This window comes from Ctenopharyngodon idella, chromosome 13, assembly GCF_019924925.1.
Source record: "Ctenopharyngodon idella isolate HZGC_01 chromosome 13, HZGC01, whole genome shotgun sequence".
Lineage (NCBI taxonomy): Eukaryota > Metazoa > Chordata > Actinopteri > Cypriniformes > Xenocyprididae > Ctenopharyngodon > Ctenopharyngodon idella.
Window position 1 is genome coordinate 1,508,651 of NC_067232.1, and position 18,323 is coordinate 1,526,973.

The 18,323-nt window shown below is 35.8% G+C and overlaps 2 protein-coding genes across 6 annotated transcripts in view; both read left to right on the plus strand.

Moving 5' to 3' along the window:
* Positions 1-43: 43 nt before the first annotated feature.
* On the plus strand, positions 44-15,951 carry LOC127524497 (transcription factor TFIIIB component B'' homolog). 4 transcript variants are annotated; one of them, XM_051916024.1, is made up of 27 exons: positions 44-191; positions 849-1,099; positions 1,462-2,158; positions 3,066-3,178; positions 3,330-3,392; positions 3,622-3,792; positions 3,930-4,063; positions 4,146-4,240; positions 4,453-4,507; positions 4,636-4,776; positions 4,872-5,045; positions 5,298-5,361; positions 5,814-5,979; positions 6,087-6,211; positions 7,149-7,533; positions 8,016-8,147; positions 8,315-8,351; positions 9,652-9,744; positions 9,849-10,518; positions 10,741-10,868; positions 11,902-12,187; positions 12,474-12,627; positions 12,714-12,747; positions 12,867-12,959; positions 13,914-14,304; positions 14,777-15,002; positions 15,083-15,951. In XM_051916024.1, exons 2-27 carry the CDS (start codon positions 855-857, stop codon positions 15,170-15,172), a joined length of 4,962 nt encoding a protein of 1,653 aa, XP_051771984.1. In that variant the 5' UTR covers positions 44-191; positions 849-854; the 3' UTR covers positions 15,173-15,951. The 4 variants fall into 4 exon arrangements, with proteins under 4 accessions (XP_051771984.1, XP_051771986.1, XP_051771985.1 ...); XM_051916026.1 differs by having other exon boundaries at positions 15,086-15,951; XM_051916025.1 differs by having other exon boundaries at positions 5,817-5,979.
* A 488-nt stretch (positions 15,952-16,439) lies between these two features.
* Positions 16,440-18,323, plus strand: part of LOC127524501 (rhotekin-like) — a 38,671-nt gene continuing 36,787 nt past the window's right edge. Inside the window, exon 1 of one of the 2 annotated variants that reach the window (XM_051916033.1) lies at positions 16,440-16,788. In XM_051916033.1, coding sequence (XP_051771993.1) covers positions 16,678-16,788 — 111 coding nt within the window. In that variant the 5' untranslated portion in view covers positions 16,440-16,677. The remainder of the gene's footprint in view (positions 16,789-18,323) is intronic. The other variant, XM_051916032.1, reaches the window with a different exon arrangement.

Consider the following 18,323-nt stretch of genomic DNA (forward strand, 5'->3'; position numbering starts at 1 on the left):
GATAAACAGCATGTACAGGAACGTGTCCGCTTGTGAAAATCATCCGGGTGGAACGGCAGGTCAGGAGAAGAAACGTTCGTTCCGGGTATCAGTACGCAATATGGCGCATGCCCAGTAACAAATAGCAAGCATGGAGGACGTGAGCCGCTGAAGATTTTTTACAATAAAATCACCCTGGACCTCCAAATAAAGTAAGATTATGAAATTGCCAAAGATGTAAACTTATAGTAATGTTGTAAAAAGCAATGTTATTTCTAATAAACCGACCAGCATGTGTTAATGGACATTGTTGGACAGGACCCTCTCAATGGCCACTCGAAAAAAAAAAACAATTCAAAAATTTGTAGAAAATCAAAGAGCCATTTGTTTCGAGGAGCTGGAAATTAAATATTTGTGAATCGCAATGACTACTGAAAAGCAGTATATAAAAGTATGGGAAAGAATTATTCTGATGCAATGAGAACAGAAATGCTGTAAACATCACTGTGTGCAGTTGTCACATAGACGTTTGTTAGTTTTTGATTATTACCCATTGAGACACATGAGTGTATTACATTTAATTGAATTTGGACTTAATGACCACCCTCAACTGTCAAACTGAATGTAGATTTTAGCTTACATGACAGTATACTTCTAATGAACTGTACTAATGTGTTACTGTAAATTATAATATTAATATCATAAAACTATTACACAGAAAAAGATGATGCACAGATCGAGAATTAGCATGAGTATGCAATGAGTATACCTCTGAGTATACTTCTAATGAGATATTATAAAATTATTATATAATATATAATAATATATATAATAACATTAATTTATATATATCTTTTCCGTCTAAACAGAGAAAGATGATGCGCAGATCGAGAATTAGCATCCGGCCCAATGTGAAGCCCACAGGCCGAACTCTGACAGCTTCTCGAGATAATGTTCAGCCTCCCCAGGGTCCTGCTGACTCTGCTCCATCTGAGGGGTCAGAGGTCATGGCTGAGAAGTTGAAGACTGACCCACCTATAGCAGCATTGGAGCGGACTAATGAGGAAGCCTCTCAGAGCAGCAGCCCTAGTAACCAGTTGGAGGCCATTAGCCATGGAGAGTGAGTCTGAACCTTCAGTCTAATAAATATCTTATTACATTTATTAAAGAATTTTGTAAATTTGAATTTTTTTAAACTTTAAGAATCATTTAATTGGAGTAAAGACTTAAGGTTCAAATATTCCATTAAGTTGTCAATTAATATTAGGTCATAATAATGGCATGTCTAATAATTACTAATTAGAGACGATGAATTTTAGTTGTAGCAATTATCATAGAATACTGCTAAAGCTGCTTTAAGAATTTTGATGTTCCACAGAATTTTCTTTTTGTTAGGTTACTACTAGTAAGTGTTATTGTTAGGTTATTACTTTATGCAATAGAGAGTTCCTGTTTTATCACTGATTCTTTGCTTCACAACAGGGATGCAGCATCTAAAAATTCTGATGCCCAGGATTCAAAAAGCACCTCTGTGACTTCTGGTCCTCAGAGGAGGAAACGCTTCACAGCTCTGCCCAACTTAGCCAAACCACGAGCTTCCCCAGCCTCCTCTAGGACTCCTAAATCCCCATCCAAGTCCCCTGTAAAACAAATAACACCCAGTGACCCTGAAACATCAACCCCCACTGCAGAGTCTTCCCTTCAGATACCTGAGCCTGTCCACAACCCCAGGGTTCCTGGAAGACGGAGACCTTCTGGAGGGGGCAGACAGGCTAAAGTACAGCCCATCCCTGCAGCCCCACTGCAGAATGACCGAAAGACGGATACTCAAGTGGATCGGGAATTGGAAGACACTGTTGTACCATTGACCGCCCAGCAAGGAGAGTCCCAACATCCCCTTAGAACTTCCAAACCTGATGCTGTTTTGGTTCATGAAAACCCTCCAGAGTGTCCGGTTCCTTCTAATGTGGAAGACATTGTAGTACAACAGGAGAGTGATTCTGGGCCACCTCCAGGGCAAAGCCAAACTGATCTGTTAAGAGAAAGAATTAAAAAACTTCAGTCGCCATTGAAAATTCTCAAATCTTTGAAAACTCTGAACGACCCAGCAGACATGGTGAAGTTAGCTCAGGCACGGAAACTTCGGGAGCTTCTTAAAAAAGAAATGAACAAAGACAAGGTGTGTATGTGCTTTACATTAGTTTGTTTTTTGTTGTGTACAAAGAACAAAGGTGGTTCTCAAAGTCTCTTATTATGCTTACCAAGGCTGCACTTATTTAAACAAATATACAGTAAAAGCAGTGATATTGTGAAATATTATTACAATTGAAAATAACTGCTTTGTATTTTAATATATTTTTAAAATGTAATTTATTCCTGTAATGTCAAAGCTGAATTTTCAGCATCATTACTCCAGTCTTCAAGTGTCACATGATCATTCAGAAATCATTTTAATATGCTGATTTGCTGCTCAAGAAACAGTGTTGAAAACTTGAAATGTTGTGCTGCTTAGTATTTTTGTGATTAAATTTTCTTTCATGATTCTTTGATAAAATGATTATTTGAAATAGAAATCTTTTGTAAAAATATAAAGTCTTGATTGTAACTTTTGATCAATTTAATGCATCTTTGCTGGATAGAAGTATTCATTACTTTTTTTTTCAAATCTTACTGACTCCAAAGTATTCAAATCAAGTATTCAAATCTTACTGACTCCAAACCTTTGAATGGTAATGGATATTTTCATAAAATATGTAAAATCCCATATAAGAAGTTGAACTCTTATTCGTAATTTCAATTTGCATATGGTTCTCTTCTCAACTTTGGAAATGGTTTCTGTAGCTCAAATTGCTTCCAGTCACTTTTATACATATTTCTGAACTGGTTTGACCATTTCGAAGAAAGAAGTTAACCTGTTGCCCATGGTCTTTAGGAAACTTTACTGACCAATTAAAGTTTCAATTTCACAATTTAATCAGTGCCGTTTCATCCTGGCATATGTTGGGACTGTCACTTTATGTGGAATTCCTAAGAGAATTATTTCAATGCTTTTTAATATGCTCCTCTCCATCGACACTTGAATCTAGGAAGACAAGAAGAAACCCAAGATGGGAATCAAAGAACGCAAGACGCCTAAAGATCACACCAAAATGACCATGAGAGAGCTGATCTATTACCTGCCTGTTTCCAACCCGATGAAGTACGTGCCGCTCTTAATTCCTGTGTGTGTGTTTTGGAAGTCCATGTGAACGGAAGTGTTGATATTGGATTTGTGATGCATGTAACGGGGTGTGCAGCAATTATGACAAACCTCTGTTTTCTAGTTTTCAATGCCTTGGTTTTCTTTACAGGTCTTTCACAGAAGAAGAGCAGAAAGCATCAGATACAGAATTAGATGACTCTCCTACACCAACGTAAGCCTTGTATTAGTATTATTATTATAGATAAAGTTCCCCTATTATGCTATTTTAAAGGCTCCTAATTTTGTTTTGGATGTCTCCTACAGTAGGTTTACATGTAGGTTCATGCAGGATGTAAGACTGGAATTACTGACGACTCGTTTCAACTTTGCAGACTTAAACACTTTATTAAAAATACTGTATAAGGTTTAAACACTCATCAGAACTTCTTGTTTCTCTTCAGTTCTTCTAAGACCCCAGCTGCTCCATCAGTTCAGGAGACAGTACTAGAAGATGTTGGTCATGAGGAAGATGAGGAGCGAGTGGAAGAAACTCAGCCTTTAGAGGAAGAACCTCTGCTAGTGCCCAGGGTGAAGGTGGCGGAGGATGGCTCTCTGATTATAGACGAGGAGAGGTCAGTGACGTTCCTTTTTATCCTGAGCTGTTGCTCATAGAGAAATGTAGTCCAGAATTATTTTAGTAGAAGTGACGGTGAAGAGTATAATATTTCCAGTGTTAAAATGCTTTTTGTTCTGTTGTGTGGGTGTGTAGTTTAACAGTCCAGGTGTCAAGGGCAAACGGGCCCAATCCGGCAGAAGACAGAGATCCTATATTTGAACGTGGCTCCACCACCACTTACTCCAGCTTTAGGAAGGGCACCTACACCAAACCCTGGTCCAATGGAGGTCGGAAGTTAATCACAGTTCACCTCTTGATTTAAAGTGTGTTGTACAGTTCATTTATATAGGATTTTTATGACTTTTTCAGAGACTGAAATGTTTTACTTGGCCATCAGCATGGTGGGGACGGACTTCTCCATGATTGGTCAGCTGTTTCCACACAGAGGTCGATTGGAGATTAAGGTGGTCACAATATTGTGTTTTGCCCTTTTGTATGCATATCATAAAACACTTGTATGCTTGATATTTGATTGATTTCATTTGATTGTATGCTTGATTGTTGATTTCATACTATTGTCCAAAAGTTTGCGGTTCAAAAATTTAATATTAAAAATACAAGCTCATCTTCAAAAGCCTCAATAACCATCCTCTTTGGTGTTCTCTTACTCCCTCAGAACAAGTTCAAGAAAGAGGAGAAAAATAACTCATGGAGAATAGATAAAGCTTTCAGTAAGTGACCTTTAGCAGTTCCTACCACCTTAGACCAGCATTTTAAAAGGCAAATGAAATTGATTCCTTATGGAATTAAGTATTAAGAAAGATGGTTGAAAATGAAGTAAACTGATGTACATTTTCAGAGGAGAAACGACGTCTAGATCTAGATTTCTTCAAAAAATTAATGGAGCAGGTCCTAAAAGACGAGGAAAGCAAGAAAAACAAAAACAAAGAGCTCATCAAGTTGGCTAAAGCACAGGGTAGAGTCCAAAGGAAAGTGAGAGGTCGGTTGCTTTTAACTTTCAATCTGTCTATCTGTTTAAGATTCACAGTTTTTTGGACAAATTCTCACGCACACTTGCACGTTTTTCTGATACAGCGGCTAAAAGAAAGGAAATGGACACTTCAGAGGATTCGGACAGTGATGTGGTTGCAGGAGAAAAGGAGAATGAGGACCTCTCAAATGATGGAGGAAGTGATACCACTTCAAAGAAACGCAGGGGAAGAGGGGTGAATACTCCACAGAGGAGAATCAATAGGATGAATGGAGAGGGTATGATTTAAGAAGGAACAATGGGAAATATTTTTCATTTTTGTTGTTCTGTAATAGTCTCAAATTTCTGAAGAATATCTTAAATTGGTTCAAAGCATATCTTTAGATTGAAATAACAGCCTATGAATAGTGAAACTTACTGCCTGTCTTTTGTAGATTGTTTTTCATATTATCATTATTATTATAGAATTTTTCATTTTATTGATTATTGAATTTTTTTTAAAACATTTGATGTATATTCATGGTTTGTAGCTGCAATAGATGAATCTGAGGACTGTGAAAATGCCACTTCTGATGGTCAGTCACAAGATGACAGGTAAGAATTAATCAAATTATATGATTGAATCCTTACAGATATCTTGCATCATTACATTTAAAGATGCGTTTAGTCATTTTTTACCAAGTAAAGGTGACGTGTACACTACCATTCAAAAGTTTAGGGTCATTCTAACATGCTGATTTTGTGCTCAAGAAACCTTTTTTTTATTATCAATTTTGAAAGAGTGAAAAGTTGTGCTGCTTAATATTTTAGTGGAAACTGATTTTCTTTCAGGATTCTTGATGAATAGAAATTATTAAAGAACAAATTTGAAATAAAACTCTTCTGTAACATTATAAATGTCTTTACTGTCACTGTGGATCAGTTTAAAGGATCCTTTCACAATGAAGTATTAATTTCTATAAAAAAAAAAAAAAATTACTGACTTTACTGTAATTTATTATGTTATGATGAGACCATTTGGGGGCTGAAAATGATTCTCATTCTAGCAGGTTAAAGGAATCTGACTCATCAGAGAACATAAACAAGAGTCCAGCTATTAAACCGGCTCAGCTCAAGGGTCGACCTCAGAGACCGATCCCGAATCTCAGCCGCAGATGGGGGAACAGGCGCCCGGAGCCTGGGCAGGAGAGTAAAATGGACAGGTCCCCCAAGGTAACATTTTCAGCTGTTTAATGTGAGATTCCACAAATTTTACGTGTGTATTACTGTACAGAATAGTCTATTTTATCTGACATAATTGTATAATTCACTCTTTTTAGGTGCCTTCAGATTTATTACAAGAGAAGGAGAAGAGGAGGTCTAAAGTTCTCCTTGAATTGGAAGATTTGGAGGAAGAACCTGATCTGAGTACTGTACATGAACAGATATTTAATAAACCAACCAGGTAAGCTTGAATATTTAGACGATTTCAATCATAACCTGGTTAGGGTTCTCAATGCAATTTGTATGTTGTTGTTGTTTTTTTCTTGTGTTATTTATATACTATTATAGTATTTATTTATATTTTGAATTAGCTTATTTAAATTTTTGCTTTAGTAATTTTTTAATGTGTGTTTTTCATTTTTATTAGTTTTTTTGCATTTCTATTTAGCTTGAAATTTCAGTTTAGTTTCAATAAATTTAGTACTTCAGCTTGAACTTTGCAATTAGGCAAGATTTCTTCAGCTTAATTGTTCATCTAATATTTATGTTATTTTATTGCAGCATTACTTTAATGAACGAAAATGATTTTGAATAGTTTTAGTTTTAATTAACAATAACAACACTGCAATGCGGATACAATTGTGAATAGATTCAGAATCATTTGATCATTATTATGATGGATGTAGAGCTGCACGTTTAATCGTTAAAACATCGCGATCTTGATGCAAACACCCACACAAACTTATTCCTGGTTTTCCTCACCAACTTTAGATACATTGCCAAATCAGCTTGTTTAACCGCACATACCCCATTCAAGCCAGCAACTCAAATTTTTTTTAAAAATTATCAAGATCTCGGCAGGTGCTCATAAGGTACTCAGCAATGAAACAAGTGAAGTCTTTATGAGTCAGTGAATCATTCATTCAGACTGATTTAAAAAAAAATTCTAATTAATTAAATATTTTTTAATAGACTGCAGCAATTAACATTTTGTCAGAACCTCTAGTGAATTACATGCTATTTTGTATCTCTATTTTAAACAAAAAATCGTGCAGCTCTAGATGGATGTGTGAATCAACTTATTTTATTTTTGATGATCATTATTTTTTTAGGCATTGTTCTGTGGTCTTGTTTTCAGTTTAAGTAGTCATGCTAATTATTATTTCTCTTTTATTTAGGTCAGGAAGGATCCCTAAGCTCTCTCAGCATGTGATGCAGGCAGCGGCAGAGGAAGAGGAAGAGGAAGATGAGGAAGAGCTCTCTGAACCTCCTGTGTCTTCCAAAATTTGTAATCAGGGCATCAAGGCACCCGCCCGGAGGGATAAATTAAAACCAGGCCCCACATTGAAACAGGGCATGCAAAGGAGGGGGAAATCTAGATTGGTGACCTTACTGGCCTCTGGAACTGAAGATGATGAGGAGGAGGATGAGGACGTAGAAGATTGTGTCCTGAGCCAGGTGGACTTTCCTTCAAACTCTGAAGAGGAAAACCAGGCATTTGTGCCAATGAGTCTACGACCTCTACTGCCTGTTAATTCAGAGGTGGTAGAAACCATGGAAGAGGTGTGTTTATGTATTATCATACCATAAAGGACCTTAGTGGAACCCCCTTCATCACATATTATTGCCATCAGTGTGGCTTGCTCTGTTCATAAACTCCCCTGCTTGAGTCTGATGTTTTTCTTTTTTTTCTGCATAAATTATGTTGTTATGGTTAGTTTTCATAAAATAAGACCAGAAACATATTTTACGCCAGGGGTGTCTGGCAACCCCCAAGGTGCCACAGTATTCTTGGAAAAATTACAGAATTTTATATTACTACAATTTTTATTTTGCTAAAAAGTACACATATAAAATAACACAATATGGAAGTGCTTACATTCATGCACTTGCTTAGAATATGTTTCTGACCAAAATTATGTTCAGTTTTGTTTCACCATTTTGTTCATATTCATTTCTGCATGTCATATCAAAAACTCATAACCTTCCTACCTTTCATTGTCTTTCCCCTTTTTTTTCTGTCACTCATTCACATTGGCTCCCAGCTGGACATTTCTGTGAATGTGCCTGATATCCTGGGCACATCCCAGAATGTTTTTTCCCCCGAGATGTCATGTGAGCAGGCGGCATTGCCCGCTGGCCCTGTCTCTTATGAACACCAGTTGGACCTGCTTGCTGTAAGTCTCCCCAGCGTCATCTATGTCCCTTGTCAGATCTGTTTACTGTTGTGGTGTCCATCATAAACACAGTTCATTTGTTGTCAGCTGAATCTAGTTTCTTTACTTTGGAATTGTTTTGGTTTTTGTAGCAGATGGTACTAATTTGTGTCTGATTTGTTTTTAAGGATGTCATTGAGTTTCTTGACCCAGACCACATGGAAGGTAAGGTGAAACTCTCTTAAGCTTTCCTACCACCAGCAAACATGGAGAAACAAATAATGTAACTGAATAAGCTACCACATGAGTTATTATCTAGATTAACCAAGCATTTATGTCTAGTAATCATATTTATTCAAAAAGGTCTCTTGTAAGCAATGAAAGTTTATTTCACAACATCGAATTATGTGGGCAAAAATGCACAGATACTGGCCTAGATTTCTGTTTAGATAAATTAATTAATTTATTTGATAAATTTGTCTATAATTTCAATTCACACAATTGTTCAAATAATAATAAAACAATTCTAACATCAAATTGGGGAAAAAAGCACAGATACAAGCCTTATTTTCTGTTTGGATGAAAAAAATATATTTGTTTCACGTAAATTTACAGTTGTTTATATAATACATATTGTTTATATAATAAAAATAATTATAAAATTAGTCAAAAAATAAACTGAAAACTATTTGGATAAAAAAAAATAATTTGGGATACATTTATTCATTTAGGATATATTTGTTTTATTACAATTTACATATTTGTTCAAATAATAATAATAAAAACAATAAAAAATCTTTAAATGTGTGATGTTTTAAAATTGTATAAATTATTTAAATGATAATATAATTAATATACTATACTATGATATTATAATATATTATACTGTATACTCTAATATATATATAGTATCATAAATGATATTATAAATGATATCATTATTTTTTCCAGTAGTTTTTGAATTTCTTAGTATTGATGCACCTCTTGATGGAAATAACATCACAACATTTATTTCCATCGAGAGGTGCATCATGTTTTGGTCAAGATCTTGTATTGACAATGCAAGAGGTGAGCACTCTGTAAAGTCTCCTCCAGCACATCCCAGAGACTTTCAATGAAATTAAGGTCTGGACTCAGAGGTGCCAATTCATGTGTGAAAATGATTTTTCATGCTCTCTGAACCATTCTTTCACAATTTTAACCCTGGTGAATCTTGACATTATCAAACTGGAATATGGCCATGATGCGTCTTCCTACATGGTTGTTTAAGAAATGAAAAGCTACACACTCCATCAGTTAGGGTTAAAAGAATTGTTGCCAAACATATAACATGCTAGAAAAATAATAATCACTGTAATAATGATCCATTCATAGATTCTTAAGTATTTGCCTACTAAAATCCAAACTGTGACTTTTTTTTTGGGCCGGGCAGCGTATGATGTAATCAACTAAACTTTTAATGCAAGCCTTTTACCCAAAAGCTTTAGTATTCTGGTAATTCATCATTTATACATCTTTCTTTCAGTATGTAAGGAGATCAACAATGAAGCTGCCCAGACTCTTCTGACCATCGGGAACTCAGCTCAGATGACCCATACATCCGAAATATCCTGTACAGGTAAGAATAGCTTCATAATGCAACCCTCTTATTTACCTCAATCCAAATGGGCACTCAAATTTGAAATCTTCATCAGAAGATTGATTGAATTAAATCTTTTTCAGGTGAAAATGATATTGTTGGACAGTCAAGCATTGTACATGAAGAGGTCGTCCATGAGGAAGTTATCACAGAAACAGCCATCATGTCCTGTCCTTCTGTAAGTTGCGAGACGGAGACGAAAGATGATATTGAACTTTCAAGCTGTGAAACGCATATTCCAGAACTTTCTGCTGAAGAAACCCCTACCTCATATGAGGAGCCAATCAAATCACAGACAACTGATGCTCATCTTGGACCCATTCAACATGAGACACAGGATTTGGCTTGTTCCACTAGTGTTCCACCACCTAAAAGAGGCCGTTTCTCTAAGCCCAAACCCAATATTGGTCAAGGTCTGAGAACCAGACAAGCTCCGCAGCAGCAAATCTGTCCAGAACTTGTTACAGATTCTGTGGAGACCTCTAAGGTTCCATTTGTCAGAGAAAAGGATAAAAATGCAACACAACCCATGGAAGAAGATTCAGTTCCTGTGGATCACCGGTCAGTCTCTTCTACTTACCCTGAGGTACTACAGCCGCAAAAATCATCTGAAAGTCCCAATGTTGTTCCTGAAAGGGTGACTAAAGAAGATAATGGATCTGTCTCATCTCTGAAGAGAAAGAATGATGAAATAATCACAGAGGAAAAAGTGAAAGAACAAGAGGAGACAAGAGAACCGCAACTGACTAATAGGTAATAAAATTGTAGTATATGAACCATTTATTTATTTATTTTTAATTCATTTATTTTTACTGATACTGTTGGTCAATGATCTTTTGTGATTCAACTTTCCTTGAATAGCTAAAAATGAACGCTTTGCAATGGCGGTGGTTCAGATCCCATAACTTGAGACTGATATTCATGTGTCTAAAAAATGAGTAGTCTGAAATAATGTCTGTATGTTGTGTGTTTCAGTGTGAGTGAGTCTCAGAACACATCAGATGAGCCCACTAAACCTGTCAGGAGGCATCGCGGACCCAAACCTAAACCAAACCTGACTCAGACATCCAGACACACTCGCACACAGACACAAAACAAAACAGGTACGACAATTCAAACCCAGCCACTATTATATAAAATGTGAAATGGCTCTAAACAGGTGACTGTCACAAAATATTATATTTATATTTTATACATATTATATTTTGCATAGTTAGAAAAATCTAATTTTTGTAACTGTAATAGGTACATTTAAAAAAAAAAAAAAAAAAAAAAACAAGCAGAGATTAAATGCAGTATAATCAAAGACTATAGAATAACACAAGACGTGTCACTCATACTGTTTTGAATGGGAGAAAGTGCAACGCGCAATATGGCGGAATAAGTCCCGCCTTCAAAAATAAGAGCCGATTGTCGATTGGTAAAGTCATTGCGTCACTGCAGCGGCCGTTAGAAGCTTCGGTTCCTATAGAAACAGTCAGACGCGCGCCACCGAAATGATACACGTTTAGGAATGCACATGCGCATTAGCTTGATCCAGCCTGAAAAAGACCATTTTTTTGTCATGATTCGAGCGTTTAGAAAAAAAATTTATGAGACAGATGTTGTCAGATTTCATTGGTGATTTCAAATATGAAATTGAATCAAAAGCTTGGCAAAAAGCTTTGGAGAATTTGATGTTTCCCCATTCAAAGAGATAGGAGCTGCACTTAAATGCCTGAGAGGCGTTTCAAAGATGGCCGCCGAGTGAAATTACTTGTCTTAAAGGGACTTTGGTATAACATACTACCATGGTGTATACATTTTTTTTAACATTTTAATAATATATAATTTTTCTAATTATTACAGTATGGATTTTTTTCTCATTACAGTTTATTTTGAAAATGTGCTTTATTGATGTAAAAATGATTGAAAATTTCATAAAAATCAGTTTCATTTTTATTATGCAACATATAGTAAGTTTATTTAACTTATTTTTATTTATTAAATTTTTCTTATGTTTTGATTTTGGCTTGAAATATCACATTTATGTTCTTAAGAGGTTTCATGAGATTCACCTAAACAGAACAATTACTAAAAAACATTTCAAAACAAAAGCAAATATGAATTTTTATGTTTGTATTTGTTTCCTTGCAGTAATAAATGAGAAGCCGCCTGTTGCCGAGTCTTCCACGAGCACTTTCACTAAAAGTCCTAAAGAGGGTGCTGTAGTTACCACAGAATCTGATGTTTCCCAAAGTGCAGCACAAGAGGTTGCATCAAGCATTGAATCAGAAGAGACATCTTCTGAACCCATTCCTGAAGAGCCTGTGTTTATACTGTCTCTCACTGAAATCCCACCCACTGTAGATGAGGGGGCGGGCTTTAGGACAGAGCCTCTCCCACTGACACCGGTGTCTGAGTTGCATTCTCATGGTCAAAGGTATGCTGTGCTTTAAACTGTTATCTGATGCTGTAAAACACACTGAGACAATTCTCCACCTCATAAATAAATATAATGTGAGATGTTGTGAGAACGTTTTGTCCTGGTTTCTCCTAGTTGACAATTTGTTAACCAAATGAATGAATATTTAAGTTTATTTTGTGAGACTCTCAGTGTTCTCAAGTTTCACAGTGTCTAAACCAGATTTCATTCACTTGCAAATGTCACCATGACCTTTCTGTTGTATTTATTACTTTTTTCCCCCACACGTTCTGCTTAATTTCAGTGCTAATGAGAGCAGGGAGGTATCTCACCTTCTGATCACAGATGCTTTAGTTCCTGTGTCAGAGGATGAGGAAAGGAAAAGTGGAGGGGGGGACGTGGACAAATCAAGGAAAAGAGAACTGAAACGCAAGACACCAGCCTTAACATCTCAGGAGGTAAAGCGTACATCTTGACTTCAGCACTATTGATGCTTGATAAATAGTCTAAAATGTGACTAATGGTGAGGTAATTTCCTTCCTAGAGTACCGATGGTGAGAGTCAGGCAGAACATCATGGTGAGAATATTTTCAACAAATCTTTATAATTAAAAAATAAATCTATATGGTACAGATTATCATCCTTCAGCATGTTGTAACATCTGTTCATGCATTGCACATTTTCTTTGTCTTATTAGTGGAATTATTGGAAAGCCCTGTGGCAGAGAGGAATAAAGATGAGAAGGAACATCTGGAGAACAAGAGAAAATTACCTGAGAGAACAAGAAGAGGTAAGGGAGAAGAAATTACACTACCAATTTGTTAATGGTTAATAGCTTCATTTATTTTATTCAGTAAAAACAGTAATATTGTGAAATATTAATACAATTTAAAAAATATCTCCTACCATAATATATTTTAAAGTGTAATTTATTCCTGTGATGCAAAGCTGAATTTTCAGCATCATTACTCCAGTCTTCAGTGTCACATGACCCTTCAGAAATCATTCTAATATGCTGATTAGGTGATCAATGTGGAAAACAGTTGTGCTGCTTAATATTTTTTGTTAAAACCATGATACTTTTTTTTCAGTATTCTTTAATGAGTAGAAATTCAAAAGAAAAGCATTTATTAGAAATAGAAATCTTTTGTAACATTATAAATTTCTTGTTGCTGAATAAAAGTATTAATTTCTTTTAAAAAAATCTTGTGGACATTAACTTTTTTTGCTCACCAGCCACTGTGGCTAGTGGTTTTCCAAAGTTACTAGCCACTCAGCATTTTCACTGGCCACAAGTTTGACATCGATACCATGGGGAAAAACTGCCATATAGATATTTTCGATCTTATCTCATAATTTAGCAGCAGGTATATTAGGCTGCTGTCACTTTAACACCTGACACTCGGATCCATTATTCTGTTACACGTGTTTTCTTTCTCAACTGTTTATGTTCACTTAAAACAAAACTGACTGTGTTTATGGGAATACTTGCTTTGTGTGTATTTGACTGTTTAAGTGCAACAAGCAGCGAAAAAGAACACAGTTTAGTACTGAGAGGCGGCTTTATGTGGGCGCACTTTGGGAGTGAGCATAAAATCATTATTTGACACTCCACATTATCTACCTGTTAACACATTGTTATTAAATCTTACAATCCTCTAATTATATATGTCCGTTTTTCCAAATCAAGATGACAACACATAAAGCATGGGTTTTACCAATGAACTCTTTCTTCTGTGTTCAGCAAAGCTGCAGGTTAAACCCATCCCCATTTCAAGCAGAAATACTCGAGGTGTTCATGCTAAAGAAGACACAGCAGAGCTCTCTTTAAAAGAGACTACCTCGTTACCCATTTCAACACGAGAGACGAGATCAAAGCCAGAGCAAACTGTGCCTGCTGCCATTTCGACAACCGACAACTCAACATCAGACACCGCCTCAGAAAGAGAAGCAAACACAGACCTTTCTGTGACCAGTTCACCTCAGCAAGAAAATGATCCTCAAGAGGGTCCCTCCCAAGGCATCATGGGACAGGTGGACCTCCCATGCAAAGAGACAGTTGAGTTAGCAAGTGGATCAGACTCGCAAGGTGTCAGTCAAATCACGCCTATTGCCACAAGCGGGCCGCTTACAAGGTAAATGGCTCTTTTAGAAAGTCTTGATTTTGTTTTTGGGGTCTCCTGGAATAGGTTTTCGTGCTTGAATGTTAAAAAAACACATTATTTTTCACATATTTTACATTTATTGCAGCACCTCGTTTCCCAGTCTGTCAGTAACACACTGTTTAGTTCCTGTCTCTATGAAGCCCCTCCTTCTGAAAAGAGCAGTGTGCTCTGATTGGTCAGTAGGACCAGTGTGTTGTGATTGGCCAACTACTTTGAGCATGTTTCAGAAAGAATAGCTCCCTTTGGAGTGACTTTGTGCTTTGTAACTTTGCAGACCTTTTTCATGCTCAAACAGCAACATTACACACTAAAGAAAGTTGAAAATGTAAAAAAGCATAATAGGTCCTCATAAACAAAAAATGATACTGGCTTTGATTTTATCCCTAAGAAATATGACATTTTGACATTACAATCCATTTGTTTTATTTTTGTTCTTCTATAGACCTGGCAGAAGACCAAAGGGGTTCCTGTCCTTTATTTCTTCTAAGAGTACACAAGGACCACCAGCAGCTCATCGAGGGGCCAAACCAGGCCCCCAGAAACCAGCAGTCAACACCGTACGTCCTGAGAGAAAACAGATAGCGGCTGGCCCTGTTAACATGGCAACAAACCCTAAAGTAAAGCGACTGTCACCGACCTCTGCTTCCACCACTGCATCTGTCATTGAGGTATCATACAGTCTGATGTTCCAGTACTTTTAAAGCCAGTTTGTATATTTGTATTAATAGAACTGGATTCCATCTCTCAGCAGAACTCAGAAGAAGAACCCACCAGTGTCTCCAAGTACTTTTTCAGTGACATCTTTACTGAAGTTGATGAACTAGAAGACATGGATTGAGGCCTTAAAGATGGAATGACGAGCCAGGAACAACCAACTAACCAGTGACAAATATAGTTTGACATCAGTAGTGTATAGATGTGAAAATGTTAAGTTTTTACCAGGACACTTTTACAAAGAAAAACCACAACTGAAGATATCCAGTGAAAACATACCTCAGTAACTCTGTCGAAATATTAATGATGTCTTTCGTTATATATATATATATATATATATATTTTTTTTTTTTTTTTTGAGGATAAATAAGTATTAATTCACATTATGGTAAAGCAAACATGTTTTGATACAGTTGCACTCTTCATGATATAAAGTTAAAATACGACTGAGCTTAACTGTGAATTATTTGATAGTTAGTCTTAACCTTCCGCATTTTATTTTATTTCCAGTTATCAGTTAGCAACATGTTCATTTCTCTCAGCCATTTCTGTAACATTTGGCAATATTTCTTTTTTTTTTTTTCCCTTCAGTATTTATTTATTTTTTTTTTGGAAGTGACCTTTTTTCTTTATAATTTATATATATATTTTTTTTAAAGAGCAGCTTTGAAACAAACCTCCATTTTAAATAAGCACTGTCCTTTTTTTTCAACTACATGCTGTTGGATTTTAGCATTTTGCAACATATTTTGTAGCATTTTTTTTTTTATCTTTAGCTTTTAGCCACAAAGCTTATGCAGTTCATATTCGCTCTTCATATTTGTATTCAAATGTTCTCAAGCAAATGTTTTACTTATGTATTTGTAAATATGTTAATAAAAATGTACGTTTTAAAGGTTGAAATTCAGGTATTTTTTTTCTATCTGTCTGAATATGTACATTTATAACATAATATATAATGTTTATGTAAATTAATAGCAATGTAATTCAACTCAAACGGGCAGTCTTGTCGGTCTTATTGAGCAGCTATTAGCACGTGGTTACTGCTACTTTTCTCAGCGCAGGCTAGGATGGACCAATCACGGTCGTCTGTTTTTACTACGTTAGGATTTTTTAAAAATTATTTTACAGAGGTTGTTGGTGGGGGTTTCGATTTGCAGATGTCAGCTATTAATACTTATAATTAATAAACTCAAAATGATTATTTGTTTTAGCGTTCAAATATTTCCAATGATCCAAAAATGTCGTGAATTTTGAATGCTTTTTAATGGAGGATTCTTCAAACGCCCCCTGGCGGAAGTACAATGTCTGTGCTATTGGATAACTTTTAATAGCCTCTCAGAGTTAAAATCACTAAATCACGACAATGGTGGCGCTGTTTCAGTGTTCAAAGCTCTAAGCGCCTCCCATGCCACAAACTTGGGAAAGGGAAAAACACACCCCACTTATCCATAGTTGTTTCAACATGTCCAGCAGGATTTTAGAACAAATATACTAATGACACCTTTAAGATACATATTTATACATTTAGGACTGGATTTATCTTTATTTTAAAGCAGCAGTCTTACTTAGTAATCACTCGATCGCTTCGGTTAGTTGATTGAGTTGGATTTTCAACATAGAACAATAATGTTTTGCAGAAACCAAACTTCTAGAGCCACTGTGGCCCGCGGATCCGCGATGGAGATGGAGGTGAAGAGAGGCCGATTCCGCCTGAGCGTGCTGGAGGATTCCGCACAGGTGAGCGACCGCAGCACCACATTTGCGCAGTCGCAGATCCACCACAAACTCATCACAACACTACCGAAAAAGCTAAATTTTATTGCCCATTCATATCCCAGTACACTTTATGGAGTTAGTTCTTGGGTATAGTTTGTATATATACATCAGCTTCACCTCGTAAAATGCTTCAGAAGTGAATAAATTAAATAATTGTATGCATACAGTAGGATTATTATATGAATATGAAGGCCAAAAGTTTCCATTGGATTTCAGTTTAGTCTCATTGATTTTGCTGTTGAATTGTGCTGTTTATTATTGTATTTTGTAAAAATGTATTACATGAAGTCCCCTCTTTTGGGATCAGACTGCATTACGTCATATTGTTCGGGATAGTTTACCCAAAAATGAAAGTTATCATTTACTAACCCTCAAGTTATTCCAAACCTGTATGAATTTCTTTCTTCTGGTGAAGAAGATATTTTGAAGAATGGGTATCCAAACAGTTGATGGACCCCATTGACTTACATAGTATGGAAAAAAATCAACCGTCAGCCATTTGGTTACCGACATTTTCCAAAATATCTTCTTTTGTGTTTAGCAGAAGAAAGAAACTCCTACAGTTGTTTGGAACAACTTTAGGGTGAGTGAATGATGACAGAACTATCCCTTTAAATCATGTATTTACTGACATTGAATTGTGCACATACATATGTCCATTTACAAAGCATACTGTTGAGTTATGATTTTATTGTAAAATCAGTGTTTTTTTTTTCTGGACTGATTGATAAGGCATTAAAATATATTTTAGTTTATTTTATAGCTTTACTGTATATGTTTAAGAATCTTTTTAATGGTTTTTTTTTTCTCCTCATCAGTAATCTCACGTTTTATGAGTTTCAGAAAAGTAACATTTCAATATACAACATTTCTCAGAGATCAAATTATCTAAGCAATGCTAGTATTCACACTTATTTTATAGCAACACTTGTCTCATTTGTATCTGTTTTTATTTCTTCAAACTAACTGTTGGCCAAAAGAAAAATTATCCAATAACTGAGTACTCTGAGCAATAAAACTTTTCATCTAGTTTCATGTTCCAGACATTACATGCTTTATGACTAGACAATGGCACTGACAGTTTTATTACTTCAGTTTTCTGGGCAGGATTTTGGAGTTATAAAATTAGGCAATTTGCTGTCTTGATTTATCAGAAACAGAGAAAAGCCTGTTTGAAATCGTTCTCAGACATAGACATGACCCTGAGGGAATTTCATGTCACTATACAATACTTGTTGTCAACAAAGCGGCTAGTCATTGAGCAAGCGTCAGCAAGATTTAACATGCTTTTAGTCAGGAATAAATCGTTTAAGAGTGAATACACGCGTCCTATTCTTTGGAAGAGTGCCGAGATCAATCTTCAGTGAGTGCTTTTGTGGAACTGAACACTTAAAGGGATAGTTCACTATTCATTTACTCACCGTCATGTCACTCTAAACCTGTATGGATTTCCTTCCAAAAGCAGAATTTCTAAAGAATATTTTGAGCACTCTTGT

Excerpts from the sequence above, each read along its gene's own strand:
- LOC127524497 (XM_051916024.1), top strand. The coding sequence starts at position 855 with ATGATGCGCAGATCGAGAATTAGCATCCGGCCCAATGTGAAGCCCACA. Across the intron at positions 8,148-8,314 it reads ACCAGTTGGACCTGCTTGCT|GATGTCATTGAGTTTCTTGA; the intron begins GTAAGTCTCCCC and ends TTTGTTTTTAAG. Across the intron at positions 8,352-9,651 it reads TGACCCAGACCACATGGAAG|TATGTAAGGAGATCAACAAT; the intron begins GTAAGGTGAAAC and ends TCTTTCTTTCAG.